Raw genomic sequence first — 24,377 nt, 5'->3', positions numbered from 1 at the left:
ATATATATATATATATATATATATATATATATTTGTTATGAAAATATAGTTTATATATAATTTGAGTATATTCTATAGGGATGATTATGTGTTACTTATTTTATGCATATACACCATGTTTAAGATTTTCGTAAAAGGATTGTATATGGTTTATTTTAACATGGTAAAATAAAAAGAATATAGGTATATATATTGTTCTTTGTTCTCAAAGTATAGTTTATAAAGATTATTTGTTATATATATATATATATATATTTGTTATATATAATTTGAGTATATTTTATAGAGATTATTTTTTTGTTATGCATAAATTGTTATATATAGTTTCATATAATTTATAGAGATTATTTTTTGTTATTAATTTTATGCATATATAAGAATTGTATATGGTACTTTATATATGGTTTATTTAAATATGTAAAATAAAATTATTTAAGTATATTTAAATTTTAAGTAATTTCAAAAATATTGGAAGGTAAATTTTGGAAGATTTATGTTTTTATATTAAATCAGTAGATTTTTTGACAAAAAAAAATTCATATTTTAAATACATTATATTATTGAGCCAAGAGGGTTACTATTGAGTGATAGACTGCATTGGTTTGTCTGTCTGTTACCTTTAAAAAAAAATGTTTTAAATACAAAAATAATGTCTGTTATATACCATAACCATTTGATATAACACGCCCAATGCAGGAAATCATGGAGCTAGGGTTTCTCATCAGCACGAAGAAATTCCTGGTTTCAGCCGCCATTTTTTACTCCTTGGAGGGCTCGAAGAACAAATATGAAGACCCCCTATCTTAGAGGCCAAGGCTGGGATGGCCCTACGTGGTTACTCTCCCTGACCCTCCCCACGGCCACCTCACGGAACGCTCCCCCATTTTATCCTGGTGTATCTGCACACCGACCCAGCAATTTGCGGCCCCTCGGCGACTGTGGCAGACTTCAATCTTCGAACGGACTCAAACTCAAGAGGCGAACCCAGTTGGGGTTTTGCTCAGCGAATGCATAGTCTGTCGGTCTTGGTTATCACTTGTCCACGGCAGGCTACAAGGCGATCTGCGGAGAGCCCGGTATGGGTTTAGAGCTATGGGGAAGGACTCTGGCCAAACGCTCCCCCAGTTTTCGAAACCCAACTGTTGGGAAGCTGGCCCCTACATCCTCCACGAGGTCACCGCACTAATGAACCCTGTGTCGGCAGACGGCCTAATCCATTGCCCCTCCTCGCACAGGCTTGGACTTTCGGCATTCATGCGCGTTGTCAGACCCATCATACTTTGTTCGGTCCGACCTTTGGCGACGAACGTTCTTCCCCCTACAGCATGGATAACCTTTTCTTTTAAAGGGGAAGTTGTTTCCTCGCTCCAGAAGGTTCAGACAGGACATGGGAACCAGGTAAGCCCAAATTGATTTCAAATCTTTTTAAAATCTCCTATTGGGGCTTCTAGTTTACTCTGGATCAAAAACACAGACAAAGTTCTTGATCTGAAGCAAAGTGTCATAGGGAAATACAGATACCCTATCCATTCACAAATCTTGATGTTTGAAGGCAAAATACTACAAGACCACCAACCCCTGAAGGAGTATCACATACACGCTGATTCCACCATTATACTCAACCTGAGATTACGTGGGGGGGCTGTAACCAAGGGCAGAACAGGGTTGGGAGGCAGCACACAGTTAGGTTCAGGGTCAAAACAGAAGCAAGCACATGAGGGCCTATCTTTCAAGCAAATTCTTCAAGGGAAAAAGATAGCCTCTGAACCATCCAAACAGACAAGAAAAGCTCCAAACCCCTATATAGTGGAGCAGCTGAGTAACAACCTAGAATTAAATATTGATATGTCAAAATCTGATGAGCAATGCGCCTCCCTTGAATCTCTAGCAATTATTTGTCAATTTAACTGTTTCTAGCCTAAACCAGTAGAGCTTTTCCACTGGATTTTAACAAACTGGTCATTAGATTACGACATCCACTTCTGCTCCAAAGGATTCTTTGTTGTAAAATTCCCATCCCCTAAAGCTAGAGACAAAATTCTACAAGAAGGACCATGGTTCTAGGGTTCAACTGGCCTGTTTACCACTCCCTGGTTCCCCGATTTCAACGCAAACACCATGGTCATCTCTAGAATGCCAGTATGGCCCGAATGCACAAACTCCCCTTCATTTTTGGGAGGACAGAGTTCTGGCTGGTATTAGCAACAGCCTTGGACAGTTCATAAAAAAGGACTCCCAAAGAATAGAGGAAAGGATTTTCACCTACGCACGCATATGTGTAGAGGTAGACCTTAACAAAGGACTTCCAGACAACATCCATTTAATCCACAATGAGCGAATTTGGACACAGAGCTTGCATTATGAGAACACAACTTTCAAATGTAGGAATTGTAGACAAATAGGGCATTTGCACAATGTGTGCCCAGAAGCCAAAAAGGATACCAGAAGGAAAAAGAATCTAGGGAAAAAACCCAAAGGTTGGCAATACCCCCCACCTGAACTTGAAGAGGAGGAGGAAGAAGCTCCGGATGAACCATCCCCACAAGAGGAAAGTCAGAATCCTATGGAACCTGATACACAAGGGGGATCTCCACAAGACCAATCAAAAGCTAAGAATCACAGGGTGCAGGCCGACTTGATCCCTGACGAGGGGGACATCAGTGGGAACAAGCGCTTCCACACATCAGATAACTCAGACTCTGACAAGGACAATGCCAAAATGGAGACAGGAAACCATCTTGCTCTTGTCTCTTCGACGCCATCCCAAGGGGAATGGCGCAAGGTAGAGAAAAAGAAGGGTGGAAAGCATAGCTTCCCCCACCATGTATTTTATCTTTCTTTTTTTTCTTTTTTTTCTCTGCATGTCTCTGCTTATCATTTGGTCTCTGACTTGATGATGCTGCTTCTAAGCAGTACAACATGTAATTTTGTTATTCATATATTCAAAATTACACATTTTTCTCTGGAAAAAAAATGTCTGCTATAATAAAAAAAATGAATATGTTGTAAAGTAATTAGAAGTAAAAAAAATGTGTCACTAAGATATTTAAATCTTATACTTTTCAAAAATATTTCAACAAGAAATTTAAATAAACTATGAGCCTCTGGATTCAATAAACTAGTTGAAGATCTATGTTAACTAATTTATGTGGATATCAAATTCATATATATTTATAGATATAGAAGGAAAAAAAATTATATACATAGAAAAATATGTTAAAATAAAAAATTTTAATACAAATTAATATTGAAATATATTTAAAAATACATTAATAATAATAAAATATATATATATATTTTAATTTGGATGTACATGTTATGTAAAAAAAATTAATATAAATTATATATATATATATCATTTAATTTTTTTTATGTATATATCTTGAAAAGATTTTTTTTATGATTAAAAAGTTTATTTGGTCTCATATATACTCTATTTAACATTTAAAAATACAATTTAAAAATAAAAAATACCGTTATATTTTGTATTTTAGAAAAAATTACACATGAAAAATTTAATCCTTCTCGATTTATATTAATATTAATTCGTACTTAAAATAAATTTATGCTGATTATAATAAAAATTACCACTTTTAATTTCAAAATATCCAAATGCAAATTCGGTATATATTTGTTCAGTTGAAATTCGGATAAACGCGTACAGAGGTATATATCTGCCCACATGGAGTTAAGTGAAACGCGTGCATATGAGGTATATATCTCTCCACGTGTAATTTAAAAATAAAAGTGTGGATATGAGGCCAGTATCTCTCCACGTATAAAAGATGACGTGGAACTATTTAATCATGTGGGGTATTTCTAAACCATAAAGCCCATACTTTAATTTAAGGCCACATGATTTTATCATCTCTGGTTTATATTCAACTCAATTAACCAAACCGTCCCCGCCACCTTGGTTTTAGTTGAATCGAGGATCGGATTAAAAGCAGGTAAACTTTGATTTTTGTTTACTCCCTGACTCCTGTCAGGCGTTTTCTTCGTGCGATTCACCGTTGTTTTCCCAGTAGCCGCCACCCCGCCGCTGTTTATATGGAAACTCCTATTTCCACTACTATAGAAAAGTTAATGCACCTTGACATGTAAGGGGAATAGTGGCTGCCTTGCATTTATATTTCCTTCAAAATTGACTTTGGCATGTTAACAGCAAGGCAGCCACTATTCCCCTTGCATGTCATGGTGAAATAGGAGTTTCCCTGTTGATATTCGTATGATAAAGGTTTTTCGCAGTCAAATCGGTGAAATATTTGTACGATTAAGGTGGCGGTGACAGCGAAAACAACGGAGTTAATGGTTGGCTGGTCACTGTCACCTGCATTTAATTCAATCCTCGATTCTGGGAGAGCCAACCAAATTGAAGTAGCACTGTGCACACTTGAACAAGTGGCCAAAGTATTCAGAAATTTTGTTCACATTCCATTGGTTAAACACAACTGGATTATCACAAAACAATATATTTTATAAAATTTCACAAATTTTTAGGTGCAATTAAAAAATTATTTTGCGTCAATGATATGACTAGTTCTTGATCTGCCATAGTTTTAAAAAATTTATTGCAGGCGCCGTCTGCGTAAATTTTCCCTTTTTAGGGATATCTTTAATCCCTGCCATCTTCGTAAATATATCTATTTTAATGGCACTGTGCACAGTTGAACAAGTGGCTAAAGTACTCAGAAATTTTGTTCGGATTCCATTGGTTAAACACAACTGGGTTATCACAAAACAATATATTTTATAAAATTTCACAATTTAGGTGCAATTTTAAAAATATTTTGCGTCAATGATATGACTAGTTCTTGATCTGCCATAGTTTTTAAAGATTTATTGCAGGCGCGGTCTTCGTAAATTTCCCTTTTTAGGGATATTTTTAATCCCTGCCATCTTCCTGAATATATCTATTTTAATGCCACCATTACTGCCATGCCACCTTCTTGGCCTTCAAAGGTCTCTCACGTGACTCCCTTTCTTTGTCGGAGTCATGCGTTTGTATTTTTTAGAAGGCAACATTTTCCCAGGGTCACAAATAATAGGAAATGTTAGGAAATGTGTTTTTATTGAAGGGAGAGTTTAGGTTGGGACATATAAAATAGTTATATATATATATATACAATTTGAGTAAGTTTAATGGTTAAGAGTATGTGTTTTTTCATAAAAGGTCATTCATTCAAAATTAGAGAGAGTAGAGTATGTAGCCTTCGTAGGTGGGTCCCTTGTCTCACAAACAAGGGGGTCTTATACACTAATGTGGTATGTGCATTGGCCATGACCTTAAAATTGGATATATATATATATAGATATGGGGTGAAATTGATATTTATTAAATGGTCACTTTTCATTATTTTGTTTGAAATTTTGGAAAAACCAAAGTTATGTATTTAAGAAAGTCTTTAGGTAAAAAATCACATTTAGATTGTTTTTCGAACCACTCATCTAACTCATCCTCAAGACTAAAACTTTCTTAAATACAATATGAATTACAAAAGCTTAAATTAAAAAAAGTTATGTATATGTAATGGTTTCCATTTTATTATTATTTTTAGAGAATCAAAGTTATATGTTTTTAAAGAATCTTGAAAGATTTTAAAATCCTAAATATATTTGTCTTATTTGATTTCAAACTTTAACTATTTCGGTGAAGTTTAAGGAGACCAACTCTATTTATAGTTAGCTATAATTCATCCTTGGACTTTGTACAATTTTAATGATTTACATTATTATCCTTGCCGCAAGGCAGGTATAACACATTTGAAAATGCGTTGAACTTCAAATAATTGTTCTTTGACTAAAAAACCCTATGCAAATTTGTATCCCTGATTGAGGTGTGTGACAGCTCACAGTCCCTCTTGGGACTCTCGTTAAAGGTGACAAGATGGGAGGCAGCACGGAAGGGCGGCTCCTGCCAGTACATTGTATGTGTGAATAGGTTGGCAAGGAGGTAGGTCGCGTGGGAGAGTTTAAGGAGAGAGTAATTCACCGTCGCACGCTTAACCTCCAGGGGGTGAAGGCATGCAACCCATTCCATGCAATTGCTTTGTGGTATAGTGCGGCTTCAAGCGTCAAGCAGAGGTATTTGGGTTTCCATTTTCCAATGGCAAGCTCAGCACAGAGGCTCCGTCTATGGGAGGACAACGACTTCGAGTTCATGACGTTGGTAACCGGGTATGTCTTGTTTCTTTTCACCCCTCCCCGCCCACGACAAACTATAATTACGAATGTTGCATGCAAGGTAGTCGACCCCTCCTACAATTGGATGACTATGCGACCTGGAATTGCCTGTTCGACAGGCGAGCATGTTTGTGTGGCTAAATTTTATCTTACATTTATTGTTTCTATGTCGGTGTCCATCTTATATGGTATTTTACTGCTTCGAATGGGAATGTATGGAACAATTTGAGTTACTTGTTTTTTCTGGAATGAATACCTGCCCAATCGGAATGGTTGTTTATGTGATTAGATAGAATGGCTTTTGAAATTCTTCTTTATCTTGTCGTTTCTGGTTTTATTTCGTTCTGGTGTGTTTATATATGGGAATTGGCTCGAGGATCCAGTATGTAGCTCCTCCCTTCTATGGAGACATACCACCCCTAGTTTCTTTCTGTCACGAGAGATGTTTGAGCACGAGGTGCTAGTGATTGGAAAAAAGCAACGTTGGTGGTTGGCCCTCTCGACCTGTTATGTTCTTGTATGGCCCGAGCCTAATGTCATTTGCTTCCTTCTCTTGTCATATGTATATGTGCCAGGTCTAATTAATTTGGGATCTCGCTCAGCCTGCATGTCGTTGGTCTTTGTTCGATTGGTGGTTTGGTTGGTTTGGGTGGACGAGTATATTGTGGTGAAGTGGTGGTTGACAGATATGGCTCGGCCATCTTCTAGTGTTGGTCCTTTGCGAACTGGTGGTCGGGGGCGAAATCGAAAGGTTGGGCACCGAGGTGGGCGAGGATCCTCCTCGTTGCAACCATCGAGGTGAAGTGGTCGGAAAACGGACGCCCAACATATCAATGCACCGGCTCAAGCGTATATTACAGGTACTCCTACGTAGATGAGGCAATTGATTGCGGCTTGGGAGGTAGACCTCAACCAGCAGACTAAGAATGAAGTGCAGCTGGAGGATTGGCGTTTACTGGTTCTGGACCCAAGCCATACCTGCGGCAGGCTCACTCAGTACAAACAGACAGTGCATCTTTATTCGCTGATGAAGAGTATAGTAGCTCGAGTTATTATGACCTCTACAGGTTCCATTCAATTTGACACCAGGTTTTAGGAAATTTAGAAATAATTCCAACTTGTCCAATTTCAAATTCAGCAATAGAATGTTCATCTTGGTCGTATTGAGAAGCACATTTCGTGCCTTCCTCAATATGAATTACTAGGTTCCAGTGCTAAGGACCCAACTCTGGTGGAGTCCTCTGATGAATAATAGCAAGAAGTTTCCTTTTTGTTTATTTTGATGATGTATATGTCGGTTAATAGTACTTATGTTAGCATATTAAGGGTGAACTGGTTTATAGACATTCAATCATGTAAGGCTTTGTGTGACAGACTTAAAATTCTCAGATTTTGGATGGCTTATAATGTGTTCTGATGGTTAACAGACTTGGTTTCCCACTAGGCAGGTTGAGGCCATGGAACGTCTTTCATGGATGTAACTTGCTTTTTGCAAATGAATGAATGAAAGGTCCTTCTAAGCTTACAATACAAAAAAATGCAAATTTGTAAGATTAACTTTATAAAAATAAAAATAAAAAAATATTAATTCTGATTTTTTTGAATAATGATTGGTTCAGTTGAATTGGCTCTTATTTTGTAATCATGATTGAGGTACAACCATCAAACGAGAATCACCTCACACAGTCAGTGAATATCACCTCACATAGTCAATGCTCAGCGAATTAAGTTCATGCACGCCTCTTGCCTAAATTCCACAACACTGGTGATCAATACACACAGTAAAGCTCGAGTTTCCAATCACGTGCCTTCTCCTCGTGTCCATGATGATTTTGCTAGTTTCCATTATAGTCTTAGCCATAAGGTTTTGCTTGTTGTTAGTTACAAAGTACTGTTTTAATACACTATAGTCCAGAATTAGAGTGTACTTAATTGCCAATAGCTAAAACTTAATTGCGAATCCATGTAATGTTTGAATCTTCAAATATTTAACAGGGCAATACCATCCCCTTATACCCTATTAACACATGATTATCAACACACGATAAAAACCATTAAAATAATTATTTTCAAAGATTAAAAAAACTAACACAATAATAAAAATTATATAATATTCAATCTACCAAATGAAAAGTGAAAAGACAATATGCTAATTATTATTCACTTACTATTTAATAGTTACTCTTACCTACTTATACTGGATGTGCCGTGCTCGTGCAAATTCCATATCAAAGAGTAACCATCTTATGAACTCATTGAACGAGGGATGAAATGCAAAACAAAGAAGTTTAATTAAGATGGTAAAGTCTTATGAACTCTTTGAACGAGGGATGAAATGCAAAAGGAACAGATGTTTAATTTTGAAGTTTAATTAAGATGTTACTTTGTCGTAATTAATTTGGATTAGATTTTCACATATTTAAATTGTTTTTAATAATTTTTTAAAGAATTTTGACTATGAACTATAATTTTTTATCATAAGTTTTTTAAAAACTTTGTAGTAGAATTTTGACAAGGGAGTACATATTTTTTTCTTAAATTTCGTTGAAACTTTGTAGAAAGCATTTTAACTTTAACAATTTGTTTCACCAAAACTTAATGAGTGGACAATTTGTTTTTAACTTATTTTAATTATATTATTTTATGACTTTATTTTTTATTTTAGGAATAGAAACAAAAATGGCATTAAAATATTTCTTAAATATTATAATACCCTGAATTTAGGATATCTAAATTGAATTTTTAATAGCATCTTTCCTATTTCCCAGAACATTTGAAAATTTTTTGATAAATTTTTAGTCCTGTTAATAATAAAAAAATGTATGAAAATAAATTATATTTAACACATCAATTTCAACTTAATTAGTTTAAATGAACTATACCTGAGAATTGGTATTCATTGTGAGCGGGATGAAATCTTCACAAATTTACCGCACATTATTTGAAATGAACTATACCTCGCATAAGGATTTCATTGCGAGTTGGATGAAACCTTCGCACTGGTCGATAAGAGTAGTGACTGGAAGACTGCTACTGCCATTTAATACCATCATATTACTATTTTCTCCGGATGAAATTGAAATCACCAAATTCGATTAGCTCTAATGTGTCTTTGCGCACTTTCATAAAAATATGTAGAATGAAGATTCATAAAATAAATATCAAGAAAATATTAAATTATCTATATATATAAGTTTTTATTGTATTATTTTTCATTTTTACAATTTTTAAAAGAAGAATTATTTCAATATGGAATTTTAATATTTATAGATTAAATAGTAATTTAAGTAATACAAATTGTGATTTCAAAGATTTTTTATTTATCAAATTTTAATAAATAGAAAGTTATGTAGTTATTTTAGATCAAACTTTTTCTATTTATTAAAACACTTTATGTTTTATAAAAAAGAGATTGTCGGCAACAAGAAAATATTTTTCTTTTTCCTTAATCATATAAAGTAATTTAAATTAGATTATTATTAAACAATGTTATTAAATTAAGTAATTAAATAGATATGTTGGATGTAAAAAATATATGATATGTTGTATGTTGAATATTTAAATATTTTTTTCAATTATTTTTGGGAATATTAGTACATTTTAATTAAAAAACAACTATAACAAACACAATGTTTTATGTATTCAAATGATAGATAATTTACTACGCGGCTTTAAGTTGTTGCTAGGTGGTATATGAGTAGCAAACAAACATAAATTTGGTTGGATGGAAACTCCTTATCCAAGAGCATGGTAATATTCTCATTCATTATTATTCAAAACAATTCGGGTGTTGTGTAATTTCGACTACCATGGATTTCTTTTTTGCCAATACAATATAAGTGTGTATTTCTTTGTTAAGCATGAGTCAAAAGATACATTTTACAACTACTTTTACCAAACATAGTAACTAGATAAATGGACGACAATGCCCTTCAATTCTCCCCTACAATAATTTAGTAAGAAACTTTCATCACAAATTAAAATGAACAAATATGATATTAAAGTTTAAAATTCAATTCTCCCCTACAATAATTTAGTAAGAAACTTTCAACACAAACTAAAATGAACAAATGTGATATTAAAGTTTAGAAAAAAAACCATCCACAAATAAAGTCCTTATTATCTCTGCGTAGCCAATAATGCAATCATGAATTATCTTACTATTTTAATTGTATTTTACTCTGATTTAACTATATTTAAACTAAGCGAGAGTAGCTACTTTGTAGCCCTTGTTTAAATGTGGGAGCTAGTTCATACCTTTCAAAGTTCAATAATTAAACTAAGCAACAACCCTTGTTCAAATGTGGGGGCTAGTTCATATCTTTCAAAGTTCAATAATTAAACTAAGTGGCACGGAACACTAGCTATGTGACCTTGTTTAAGTTTGGAATTGTGAAATAATTGCTATATATATAACTTTTTGGGTAATTAAAAGAATTTGTATTTTTTTTCTTCCCTTTGAAAATAGGGTTAGAAGAATTATAACATCATCATAATTACAAGGAATTAGAGCGATACCATAGTATTTAGAAAAGCATTCGCTTTATAACATTTATGTTCACAATTTTATGAATTGTATCATATAATTTGTTTACATTTTTAATAAGTATGAGAATTTGTTTAATTTTTTATGAATTGTATTTGTAACTTGTTTACTTTTTTAACCAAGCATAAGAATTTGCAATATCTTTAATTGTATTTGCTTTATTTTTTTAAGGATACATATTGCATTTATTCATGGGTTTTGACACTTGAAGTGTTTCCTCTTTCCAAATTATGAGTTAAAGGTAACCTTCTTTATGTTATTCTCTCTCTTTCTCTTTAATGCCTAGAAGAATTGACAAGTGGGATGGTTTCAACCTTGCTTGACACAGGGTTGGAATTTCGTACTTGCTTGACATACGGTTGATTTCAACCACTGCCACTAGGCCGATTTCATATTCGCATGACATGGGGATGTTTTCGACCACTACCACTATAACCTCTAGGCGCCTACGCACACCCCTTCCGTAAATACGGGTAAATGAAGGGGATTTGAACCTCAAATCTCTTGGTACATAACACTTCATTGTCATAGATATCGCCAGTTGCATTGCAGCCCCGGGGCTTCTCCATGTTATCCTTTTATTTTTCCATCAAGTGGACAAAAAACTAAAGATATTGATTCAAAATTGAAGAACTAAGTTACATTAAATTTTTTCCACTTGACATCACTTTTGTGGTGGTTCGTGTCAGTATCTTAAATAGCAAGTTGAATAAGATATTATAAGTATGCATTAGCATTATAGATACAAATACTTCTATCTTTTTCGATGTTGTTTACACTATTAAAATACAATAAATGTAACTTAGATCATTGTAAAATTTTCACTAAAAGAATATAAATTTTGTAGATTTATATTTACTAAAACATGTGCACATTGATGTTTCTTTTTAAAGAATATTTTTTTGCATTTGAGCATGATACTTAGCGTCAATTTTTCAATACTAATTACAACCTCTAATTTAATAGAGATATTGATTTAGGCACACAACAAAGGTAATTAACTTGGGATAGACTAATAGCCTCATACATAAATGTCAAAACACATAACAACCTAACTACTTTAACTAACCCATCAAAATATTCATTAAATTTAAAAAATTATTTAAAATTCAATACATATCACTCAAAATACACAACAATATAATAAAATAAGACTATAAAAACTCAAAGGAAACACCCCAATTTTGTCTCCTATCATTCCACTTCCATTAATTGCCCGAGCTTTATGGGGAAAGAGAGAAAAACAAGTTAGAAAGGGACCCCGCCCCTTAGACTAACCAACTAATTCGGTGGATCAAAATAGTGCTTAAAATTCAAAGTGCGCGACAGAGCTCGAAACCTGAACGATTGGATGGATCTCGGTGATCTGAACCCAATGCAATTTGCTTCACTCAAAACCGATATCTTATGCTCCCGATACTGCGTTCTGATTGAATTGGCAAACAAGCAAATTTTGGCAAAAAGGACAGATGATTGGACAATTTGGGTCAGTGGCAGGCTCCCACGTGGCCTCCCCTGATTGGTCCAAAAATTCAAATTTTATTGGCCAATGGGTTTTCACCATTTGTCACATTGTGATTGGTTCGAATATTTTATTGTTATGCTGACTATGTAATGTTGGACCAACAAAGGAGAGCCACATGGGCCAATCGGTGGCTGCCACATGGCCTCCTCTTAGCTTGGCAAAATTTTGGTTTGGGTCTGAAATGAACTCCGCAAGGATCGAACTTGAGACCTCCATGGTGGTAGCACAATGCTCCACCACTGCGCCACCAATGTTTCTTGTAATACAAAGTGTTGAAGTTATATTTAAAGTTACATGGCACACCATTGGGGGAAGGGGGTCGGGCTAAGCCCTAGCCCCTGGCCACCTTAGTGCCACAGGACCGCAGGTAGGGGGCCAACGGCTAGGCCTTAGCCTGACCCTTGGCCACAACCCACGACCCATATCAAACCGATGGAACCAAGCATAAAGATCGTGGCGGAAAAGGAAAAGGGGTCAGCCCCGAGTTCATATGACCCGCCATAAAACCAGGGGCGCAAATATGTTGAAAGAGGGCCATTCGAAGGCCATAAAACCTAGGACATATGGGTGACCATGCGACCAGGAGCGCGCCAAGCAAAGGGCTTAAAGTCGTTGGACATAGGCCCTGGAATCTTGGCCCTAAATTAGGTCACATGCGTGCCACGTGACCATGATTTTCGGAACTGGGGGCTTAATGGGCGAACTAACCATCCTATAATTTCACCAGTCGGGCGGGATTGTAGGCCAAAATTACGCACCGGTTCTGGGTTCGGGGCGCTCAAGCTAGGTTTAGGCGGCATTGGAGGATGGTTAGTTGCAAAATTTGGGGAGAAACTTGAAACAGTCATAACTTTCTCATTTTTTGGCCAAATGAGGTGCAAAAAGAACCAAAATGGGGGTTTTTGATAGTGTTGGATCCATTGGAGACATCAATTCTATGGTTTGAGCTCTATAAAGCATGTAAACACACTTTTGAGCATTTTTAATAAAAGAGGCCTTGCATTGGAAGCTGGACCAGGAGATGTAGCTCAGGAGAGGTGTGAACTCCTTTATCATGCTTTGTGTTATGTGTTTAAGATATGCTTATTTGTCTTTGTTTGGCTGTAAAACTTGGTTAAAATTTACTTGTTTATGTGTTTAGTAAATTGATTGTCTACCCAAAACACATATAAATTTAACTTGCAAATTGTTAAAAGTCTTGAAGTTTACACATACAAATCATTTTGGTATCAGAGTAACAGGTTATTGTGAAGATTTGATTTGTTTGCAAGTGTTTTTTCTGATTCTTACAAGGTTGAAGCTTAAAAGAGGAGAAGGAGAACTTGTGGAGGCAAGATCTCAAATTGTTTCAAGGAGAACAAACACACCTCAAGATTCAATAGTCATGGCACATGAAGAAGGTCCTGAAGGGATGTTTGAAGATGAAAAGAATTTCAGAAAAGCATTCTTTGAGATGTCAGAGATGGTTAAGCTTCTATATGAGGAGAGGAATTCCAAACTATATGGAGAGAGCTCAAAGCCTCCAAAAGGGAATGGTGACAAACCACCACCTTCACCTCCATCATCATCCTCATCCTCATCTTCAAATTCTTCTACCCTTTCACAAACACATCTAAAATCCCCAAGGGGTCATGGTAAAACTCCTTTGCTTAAGCTTGATATTAAGTTTGAATTGCCTATGTACAATAGAGAGGTAAACAAAGAGAGATTAGATAATTAGATTCGTGAGATTGAAGTGTATTGCATGATACAAGAATCAAAGATGATGAAACCAAGATTAAGCTTTCTTCTCTTAGATTGGAAGGTGCAACACTAATTTGGTGGGAAGACAAAACTCAAGAGGACATGAAGAAACATGGTAAGGTTTTATCATCTTGTAATGATTTTATTGTTGCAATAAGAAGACAATTTTATCCATTAGAATACATGCAGAAAGCTATCATGGATTGGCAAAATTTTAGGCAAGCTAAAGGGAAAAATGTGCAATCTTATACTCAAGAATTTAGGAAAAGAGCTTTGATTTTGGACATAGATTTGTCTTCTCAAGATACTTTGCTAAAATACATTGGAGGATTACATAGTTACTTAAGACATACCATTCTCATGTTTAACCCTACGAAACTAGATGAAGTTTGTGTACAAGAAACTCATTTACAGGCAATAGGTATAAATGTTTCTAAAGAAATTAGTTAGAGTTCCTTTGAGTCTGGAGAAAAAAGAAAGGGTAAGTTTAAAGGAAAAGGGAAGAAGAATGCTGCCATCAAGATGGAGCAAAGAAAAACTCACATGTAAACATTGTTCCAATGAGGGCCATGATGAAGATCATTGCTGGAAACTTCATCTAGAAATGAGACCTAAAAAGTTTAAAAACAAGGAGAAAGAGAAGACAACTACAACTACACAAGATGATTTAGGTTCTGATTCTGGAGACGAAACAAAGATCCAAGCCATGGGTTTGAAAGGTAAGGACATTGAAAGTATGATTTCTTCAAATTGTCTAAATGAAACTCAAGATGAAAAACAAGAATAGAGCTTTTCCATATTAGAGTTATTTCAAAACATACCAATATAGATACACTGTTTGATAGTGGTTCACAAGCAAATCTTATCTAGACATTGTCAAGAAGTTGAATTTAGAAACCATTCCTCATCCTAAACCTTATCCTCTAGGTTGGATATGTGATAATGCAAAATTGCATGTGACAAAAAGATGTAAACTAAAATTTGCAATCACTGCAAACTTTTTAGATGAGGTAGAGCTTGATGTAATTCTAATTGATATATGTGGTATTGTTTTGGGAAGCCCATATCTATATGATAGGAGAGCTATTTTTCATCGCCATGAGAACAAATATAATTTGTTCAAAAATGGGATTGAGTACATTGTTAGAGCACACAACAAGAAGTTGAATGCATCTCTTGTAAATGCGGGACAAATGAAGAGGATTGTTAATGTTAGTCAGAACTTTGCATTGTTAATGATAAAACATGAAGATGTTGAGGAATCTAAGGTATTTCAAGGATATGAATCAAGTTTGAAATTTGATTTCATTGACGTTTCTAATTCATGTGATAAGATGTGTCAAGAGTCTAACGTGTTGCCTCCAAAAAGAGGTAAACAAAATGAAGTGAATTTGCAGCAGGATGCACATTGTCGAACATTGGTGTGAACAAGATGCCAATGTTAAAGCATGCAGATGTCAAAAAGCAATTGCAAAGGCTATTTGACAAAGAGGACTTTGGTCCCAAAGCATCTTCTGTGGGTTTCATAATGTTTTGGCTTTGTAGAAGGATGGTGCATGGCGATGGTGATCACATTTGATAAAGAGTCGAGCCAAGTGCAAGGCTAGACATGTTAAGCATCGTCATGACGACAATGTTCAAGGTGAAAGGAACTTCAAATTGTTTAAGTTTCCATTGATTGAAGACCAAGGAGGGAATGTTCAGATTCCTTCAAGGGCATTTTTTTGTTCTGCATATCTAGAAAAGTTGCAGAAAGATGTCATCATTGACAGAAAGTCTATGACTCCAAAATCAAGGAAAGTGATGTACTTTCATGAAAATCTCAAAGTGACAAAGTCAAGCAAAGTTAAGTGGATTGAGACTGGAAGGATAAGGGAGTTGTACCCTCATGTTGACTGATAAAGAGCTTTTGGAGGTCCAAAAGATTCCAATGGGCAGGAGTGATCTGGTGGATCAAAATAGTGCTCAAAATTCAAAGTGTGTGACAGAGATCGAAACCTGAACGACTGGATAGATCTTGGCGATCTGAACCTAATCCAATTCGTTTCACTCAAAACCGATATCGCGTTGTGATCGAATTGGCAAATAGGCAAATTTTGGCAAAAAGGGTAGATGATTGGACATTTTGGGCTAGTGGCAGGTTGCCACGTGGCCTCCCCAGATTGGTCCAAAAATTTGAATTTTATTAGCCATTGGATTTTCACCATTTGTCACATTGTGATTTGTTCGAATATTTTATTGTTATGCTGACTGTGTAATGTTGGACCAATAAGGGAGAGCCATGTGGGCCAATTGGTGGTTGCCACGTGGCCTCCTCTTAGCTTGTCAAAATTTTGGTTTGGGTCAAAACTAACCTCTGCAAGGACTAAACTTGAGACTTCCATGGTGGCAGCATAGTGCTCCACCACTACACCACTGGTGGTTCTTGTAATACAAAGTGCTGAGGTTATATTTAAAGTTACATGACACGTTATTGGGGGAAGGGGGTTGGGCTAAGCCTTAGCCCCTAGCCACCCCAGTGCCATGGGACTGCTGGTGGGGGGCCAAGGGCTAGGCCTTAGCTCGACCCACGACCACAACCCGCAACCCATATCAAATCGAAGGACCCAAGCATAAAGATCGTGGCGGAAAAGGAAAAGGGGCCAACCCCGGGGTCATATGACCCGACATAAATCCTGGGGCACAAATATGTTGGATGGGGGTTAGCCCCAAGGGTCCAACCCAAGGCCATATGGTGGCCATAAAAACCAGGAGCACGCACCGGAAAGGGGGTCAGCCCCTAGGGAACCAGCCCTAGACATATGGGTGACCATGCGACTAGAAGCGCGCCAAGCGGAGGGCTTAAAGTTGTTGGACCTAGGCCCTGGAGTCTCAGCCCTAAACCAGGTCACATGCATACCGCGTGACCACGATTTTCAAAACTGGGGGCTTAATGGGTGAACTAATCGTCCTACAATTTCGTCAGTCAGGCGGGATTGTAGGCCAAAATTGCATGCCAGTTCCGGGTTCAAGGCGCTCAAGCCATGTTTAGGCCGAATTGGAGGATGGTTAGCTAAAAAATTTGGGGAAAAACTTGAAACAGTGATAACTTTATCATTTTTGGCCAAATGAGGTGCATAAAGAACCAAAATAGGGGGTTTTGATAGTGTTGGATCCATTGGAGACATCAATTTTGCTATTTGAGCTTTGCAAAGCATGTAAACACACTTTTGATCTTTTTTAATGAAATAGACCCTACATTGGAAGCTGGACCAGGAGATGTAGCCCAAGAGAGGGGTGAACTCCTTTATCATGCTTTGTGTTATGTGTTTTAGATATGCTTAATTATCTCTATTTGGCTGTAAAATTTGGTTAAAATTTACTTGTTTATGTGTTTAGTAAATTGATCCTTTACCTAAAACACATATAAATTTAACTTGCAAATTATTAAAAATCTTCAAGTTTACACATACAAATCACCAACTGCTAGATGAGACTTAATGAGGGGATAATCTCGTGGAAGGGCCACTCTCTTTGGTTTTGTTTTGTTTTGTTTGGATAGTGGTGTTTATTTCCATGAAATAACCCCCGACGGGCCCACCCGAAGGAGCCACACACTAATCGGTCCAATAATAATAATTATTATTGTTAAGTGAAACGTGATATAAAACGATGCTTAATTGTATTTTATTATTGTTATTGTGAAAAACAATTAAAACATTTTTGAAAACACGAGATATGTAAGTGTTCATGACATTATAGAAGTGATTTTGTAATATATATAAAAATAATAACACTATTACTATTGATATTGTGAAAGGTAATAGTTAACTTTGATTAGTAGTTTAACTTTTCTCTATTCATTCTATACCAATTTAGATCCATCTTATCAATTTATTTTTATTTTAACTTATAATTATTTTTATTTTTATTTTTATTATTTTTGTTTACATAACATAACACAAAATAAGAAAAGACATTACAACATCTCTTCCATATTAATAATTTTAAAAAACACACAATATAATTAATGTGCATTTAATTTAATTTTTAAAACTATTAAATTGATAAATAATATGTAAATTTAAAAATATATATCTATTTATATATGTCTATATATAATCATATGAAATAACATTTATAAAATTTAATTACCATTTTTAAGTAAACAAATTAGATGCATGAAAGCCAAGAAAAACACAACAAATATATCTTATTCCATGCTATAATGACTCCTAAATTTGGATACCCTTCCACAAAATTAATATTAATAATTCATTTGTTCTCATGGGTCATAACTTTACTCCACTTAATATTTTTCCATCCACTGATTTGGTTAACTGTCTAATATTTGTTAGAATATAAACATGCAATTGTCCAAAATATTTAGATAACATTCCATTCACTTATTTTGTTTATTAGCTAATATTTGTTAAAATATAAACATGCAAAATGTCTAAAATATTTAGATAACATCCAAACTACAATAATGATTGAGACTGGATAGTTACCGCTTAGAGGAGAGAAAATAATGGAAATTCTACTTAGCGCTAGAGTGACCCTAAAACATAAAAAGGAATTAAAACATTAGAACCTCTTATTTGAATACTTTTAAGAAGTCAAATACTATATTAAAGTAATTTATTAAATTTTATTAAAAATTAAAAATTATATGATATTATGTTAAATGGAGGGAAAAATATTTATCAAATTTACACTCTCATGGAAAATAGTTTAAATAAAATATTTAAATCATTTTATATTTTGTATAATTTTTTTAATAAAAAAATATTGAAATTGTAATTTACATTTTTTAAATTTTAAATAGATTGAAAGCTTCAAAATCACTATTTATTTAATATTTCAAGTTTATATATACTGAAAATTTTATATCTCAAATATATATTTACTAATTTTTTTTACATTTTATTAAAATTAATGTTACTATATAAATTAAATGGTTAGTAAATATTAATAGGCATCCATCTATAACAAATTTGAAAACATTTACTTCATCATACATCTCTAAATTGCTAAAATTTAAAAAATCATATAAATTAATTAAATTATAATTTTATTTAAAATAATTATAATAACAATAAAATTAATTAATTGTCCAGAAAGGTGCTCTCAAGTCTAGTAAACATTTTAACTTGGTCAAAATAAAATAAAAATAAAAATAACAAGTTCCAAGGGTTAGCTCAATTAGTCGAGTTCCCGCCATTAAAGCACTTTGCTAATGGGAGGTCATGGGGTCAATTCTCCTCGATGCTCTCGGGGTTAGGTTTTGCTAATGAGGTGACGGGAAGTGGTCCCTTTAGATAGATTTGCCCGAATAGTTTGCGTGGATGTAGTGGTCACCAATATCTCGAATAGTTTGGGTGGATGTAGTGACCACCAATCTATGTCCGTGAACCACATAAAAAATAATTATAATAAAAATAAAAATGACACATTGTAGTGAGAACCCATGGTATTGACCCATGACATTCATGTGGAATATAACCTATTGAAAGGAGGAATGAACCCATGGTATTGACCCATGACATTCATGTGGAATATAACCTATTTAAAGGAGGAGTTTAAACTAATTAACTCTTGAGACACAAACCTCTTTTAGAGTGAAAATAGATTTGATCCCTTTAGGCACTTGATAGATCCATAATTAAGATGGATCTAGAGTGATATAGTTGAACATATTAACAATTTAAAAAAACATGTAACAAGTTTCTTAACCATATAAATTCATCCCCACTTTATCATGGATATTCGTAATCGTAAATAGGGCAATACGATGGCTTATCAATACCACATACCCAGTAAATCATAACTCATTTCATATAACACTTGTTCATATGGTAGTAAAGTTAGATCGACTGGTTGAGGTGGATACATAACTCCCTCACTATGATTCTTCTAAATGACATGGTTAGCCTCTTTTGATTAGGCTTAAAGATTAAATGACCCTAAAAAAATTTCGCTTGTCCTTGATCAATACAAAATATCTAAACTCTTAGATAGTCATTAAATCATCACTGTTAAAAAAACACTTATTCATACAATTTCTTGTAATTAATAAATTTATTATAACTACTTTGAAAATGTATGTTAGGTTGGAATATTTTAAAAGCCCTATGATGCCTTATCCAAATTTACATCATGGAGCTTGAAAATTACAATTTGTCTCCTATCACTAAAATGTGGACAAAAAAATTCTGTCATAATTTTAGTTACGGAAGGAGTAGAAAAGCACTGAAATGACCGGGCAATATGATTTCCCCGTATCTCACGATATTGTGAAAAGGTGAAAAAGGGTCTACCTACGGAAGCTTGAGTTGCGCGACGACATTGATCAAGCTGTTAAGCCCAATTTGTTCCTGGTAACCAGTGAAGAGCGACACGTGTACCCAAAATTTTTGGCCCCAACTTTCATTGGACTTTATTCTGCAAATATAGATGCACTAGGAATTCGTTAAGGTAAGTTTGGTTTGACAGGGAAATGAAATGAAATGATATGAAATGTGGTTGGAAAAAGATCACATTGTGTGTTTGGCTAAGAGTTTATGTCTTCTACATTGAGGTGTTTGGCTAAGAGTTTATGTCTTCTACATTGAGGTTCAATGTATCGACAATCTTGGTTGGATGAGGAACTGTAGAACAATTTGAAAAAAAGAGCATCTACATTAAAATTTTGAAAATTAATCAACACCATCATTATCCTAGCAGACCATACACTATATGTAACTAGGAACTTCAACACGCATATATACACAAGCATACAAGATCTAAATAAACACTTTCACTGAACACACAACTAAAAGATAACAACCCATGTTTATCACAAGCATAAAAGGACAGAACATCAACAAATCATGAAAAAGGCATGTTCAAAATGACATAGCGATCTACTACGCTATCATATACTATTCCATGAAGGCAAAATCAGCTTGATGAAGTCATGAAAATCCAACGAGATTTCTGATTACGAGAAGTCATGAACTTGCCTCTGTCTCTGTCTGTCGCCTGGTGATGGGGAGCTTGGTTTGTTCCCTGTCTGTTCCCTATGTGGTGAGATGCAGAGCGCGGGTTGGAGTTTTCCCTCAAGAGTCGATTGGTGAGCTGCATAGCGCGGCTATGAAAATTCTGTGCCGAGTCGAATTGGTTAGGGGCGCCGCAGAGCCCGCGGTTTGGGGAAAATTCAAATTGAAATGAGCATTAACTCTGTGAGACGATTTAATGTGGAACGGTGGCGGATGGTGGTGGAGCTCGCGAAAGGTGGTGGAGGGCAGTGGTGGAGCTTGCGAAAGGTGACTGAGGATGGAAGAATTGCCAGTGGCCAGAGTCGGACATTTTTCCGGGCGATGATGGAAACCGGGCAAATCCCCGCCTTGTTAGACTACTCCCAAACCAAATACTGGCCATGTCACTGTCCCTGTTCCTCGTAATCACTGAAAAGCGACACGTGTGCGCAAAATATGTGGCCAATATTCATTGGCTTTTTATTCTGCGGATATGGACGCCATGAATAGTAGGTCGGTTGGGGTTGGAGAGACATACAAATAATAGTTGGGCACAGGCATTATCGGCCACCAGCACAGAAAGACGGCAGATAAATTGTCAACAGCGAAAGAAAAAGGGAGAAGGGAGACCAGTGGAGAGTTTTGTTTGTGTCAATATGAGGGAGTGGAATTTGGTTTCACCTGTTAGGCTTAAGAGTTGGTAGAAGGGGATTCGATACCCCTTTCTTTGCCCATGGGAACATTAGCTTTACCTCCAGGTTTCAGGTTCCATCCAACGGACGAAGAACTTATCTCCTGCTATCTCAAGGGCAAACTCAATCACGGCCTTAAAGAAGCAGAGCTCGAAGTGATTACCGAGGTCGACCTTTACAGAAACGAGCCCTGGGATTTGCCTGGTAACTTCAATTTTATTTTCCTGGTCCACAGATTTATGGGATCTCGCTAAGTAGTAGTGATTTGATTATGCTTTTGAAGTAATCTCTATTAGGCATTAGTTCTCATGGCGGCTGTAACGAAATTTTAGACTTACATTTTGACCCATTAATTGGGGGTTACCATATGGTAGACTTTTAAGTGGAATTGCGAGCTGAGATGATGGCGGTAACTGCGGTCTTTTGTAAAATGATGGTCCATGGGTTGCATTTCTGGTTCCTGTTCGCTGGTCATGTTAATGTAGATTTCAGTAATAACCTACCTGTTAATGAATTTCACTCACCAACTTAAACCCTCGTAACTCTAGGTTTTAGGAACAGAGAATGTGACTGCAGGTTATAGTAACATAGGATATAAGAGCAGGTCGTTTGAACAGAGTCGATGTTACTGAATTACTGTATTGGATTGTGGGAGGCATCCGTTATTCGCGAGTCTTCTAACCTATCTATCTTTGGATAGTAGCTCACAGAATTAGTCCATCATATTCCTTGGGTGGTTATGTTAGAAGTAATTTCAATGTGAGTACATTGAATGGCGGCCCCATTTTCTTTAACTGTTTATATAGAGTGCCAATAGGGTGAAACATATTCAAGAGGATGACTTTGAATCGGAACAGGTGGCTCTGCTAAGTAGGTTCCAAGAAGGGGACATTCAAGGATTCAATGGCTTGCAGATTGCCAAACCTGGTTATGTTAATGAAAATTTCAATTAGAGAATTCAACTGAACTTTTAAAGTCAATTTTGGTTAATAGTAAATGCAAGGGCTTACTGATTCCTAGTGCTTCCAATAGTAAATTCGAATTTACTAAATATAGAGACAGTAACTTTTTGGTTATCGTAGGTTGTGTTAAAGTAATTAAACTAGAACATTCCACCACAATGACTCTTGAATTCTTAGTATTAACAGTGTTAGGTACATTAAAATAGATGTCGGTAGTATTACTCCAAAGAAATATTTGTTTATTCCCACTGGCGGTTGAAATATTATGGCATAAGATTGAATAAGTATTATTTTCACAGCTTCTTAGCTTAGAATATGTATATCGATAATAATTATTAATGACAGTGGACTGATGCAGCTTATCAAGTTTCCCGGAACAGTTATGTTCAGTTTTTCAGTAACAGTAGTTAATGGGATAACTTGGATTTTCTCAGTTGGGTCTGCAGAAGTGTAAAAATTCTGGTAAGAAGACACATGATGATTTACTGTTGCATAGTTTCCCAAAGATTTTCACGTTAACTAGACGATTATCATGTTAACTGCAATTCAGTAATTAGTGGACAAGGACTCGTGATCGAAATGAACCTTGTGCAATTCTGCAAGGATTATGCCTGTAAAGTAAATTTTGGTGTTAAAAAAATTGGCTTTGCATGGGTTGACCGTTGACACCTCTTTTCTTTGAACTAAACTCAATATACATAATGTTCCATAATTGAAATGAGCTTGTGTGTTTTGCATACGAACCTTTCCTGTAAATTAAATTTTGGTGTTAAGAAACATGATGTTGCACATGTTCCTGGACCTGATTATGTGGTAAGTAAAATTCAGCAATGAGTACAACGACTCACCCTTGAATCTTTTGCAATTTTGCAGAGAAATCCTTCCTGCCCAGCCGTGATATGGAGTGGTATTTCTATAGCCCTCGTGATAGGAAGTATCCAAATGGTTCACGCACTAATAGGGCTACTGAAGCTGGGTATTGGAAAGCCACAGGAAGGGATCGTAAAGTTTACTCTCGAGCAAGTACAGTAGGAAAAAAAAAGACTCTAGTTTTCTATAGAGGCCGGGCTCCACAAGGTGAACGGACTGATTGGATAATGCATGAATATCGTCTTGAGGAAAATGAATGTGAGGCAGGACCTTGTTTACAGGTATTATTTATGAATTATTCATTCTTTGGAATGCTGTTTTTAAGTGAAATGTATTTGTTTGGATACCATCATATCGAAAACATCATCAATATTCATATGCATAGAATATGCATAGATAGAGACATATGCACATACATACACCTCTTTTGTTTTGAAGATATTTACTTCAAGGCTAAAATATAATGAATGAGCTAGAAAAGTCCCATTTGAGTTTTATGGAACTGGATTTAAGAAAATTAAATGGTTGACTAGTATGATAGGTGTAATTGGATTGTGACTGACAATTAGATATGGCATGTGCACTTATGGAAATGCTCTTATATATTGCCATCCAATCTGAAATAAGTATTGGGCAAATGGAAGGTATTAGGGTTTTCAAGAAATGTAAAGCGTTAAATTAGCAAAGCTAAGCGAACAATGTTTGAAGGAACAGGAACAACATTAAAAGGAGTTGAGGGCAATGCCATCTTTATTTTTTAATTTGCAGCAACAGAGCGACACCTAATCTCCATGTTTTCAGTGTTTTTTGCATAGGACAACACTTTATCTCTTTGCTAGGTGTTTCATTCCACTTGAA

At 35.4% G+C, this 24,377-nt stretch overlaps 1 protein-coding gene across 15 annotated transcripts in view; it reads left to right on the top strand.

The window, feature by feature from the left end:
* Positions 1-21,323: 21,323 nt before the first annotated feature.
* The window catches only part of LOC149218439 (NAC domain-containing protein 54-like), a 272,481-nt gene continuing 269,427 nt past the window's right edge, over positions 21,324-24,377 (top strand). For 3 of the 15 annotated variants that reach the window (XR_016249168.1, XM_089384022.1, XM_089384023.1), the window contains exons 1-2: positions 21,527-21,891; positions 23,523-23,800. Coding sequence is in view for 14 of the 15 variants with exons in the window: in XM_089384022.1 (XP_089240148.1) it covers positions 21,729-21,891; positions 23,523-23,800 (441 nt within the window). In the remaining variant the exon portion in view is untranslated. Of the gene's footprint in view, positions 21,892-23,007; positions 23,112-23,522; positions 23,801-24,377 lie in introns of all 15 variants that reach the window. The other 12 variants (XM_089384030.1, XM_089384028.1, XM_089384027.1 and 9 more) reach the window with 8 other exon arrangements.

This window comes from Pinus tabuliformis, chromosome Q (genome assembly GCF_031772625.1).
Source record: "Pinus tabuliformis cultivar Carrire ecotype Pingquan chromosome Q, CPIR1, whole genome shotgun sequence".
NCBI classification, from domain to species: domain Eukaryota; kingdom Viridiplantae; phylum Streptophyta; class Pinopsida; order Pinales; family Pinaceae; genus Pinus; species Pinus tabuliformis.
Note: the sequence above shows the minus strand (reverse complement) of the source record. Positions and strands in the feature narration are given on the sequence as shown.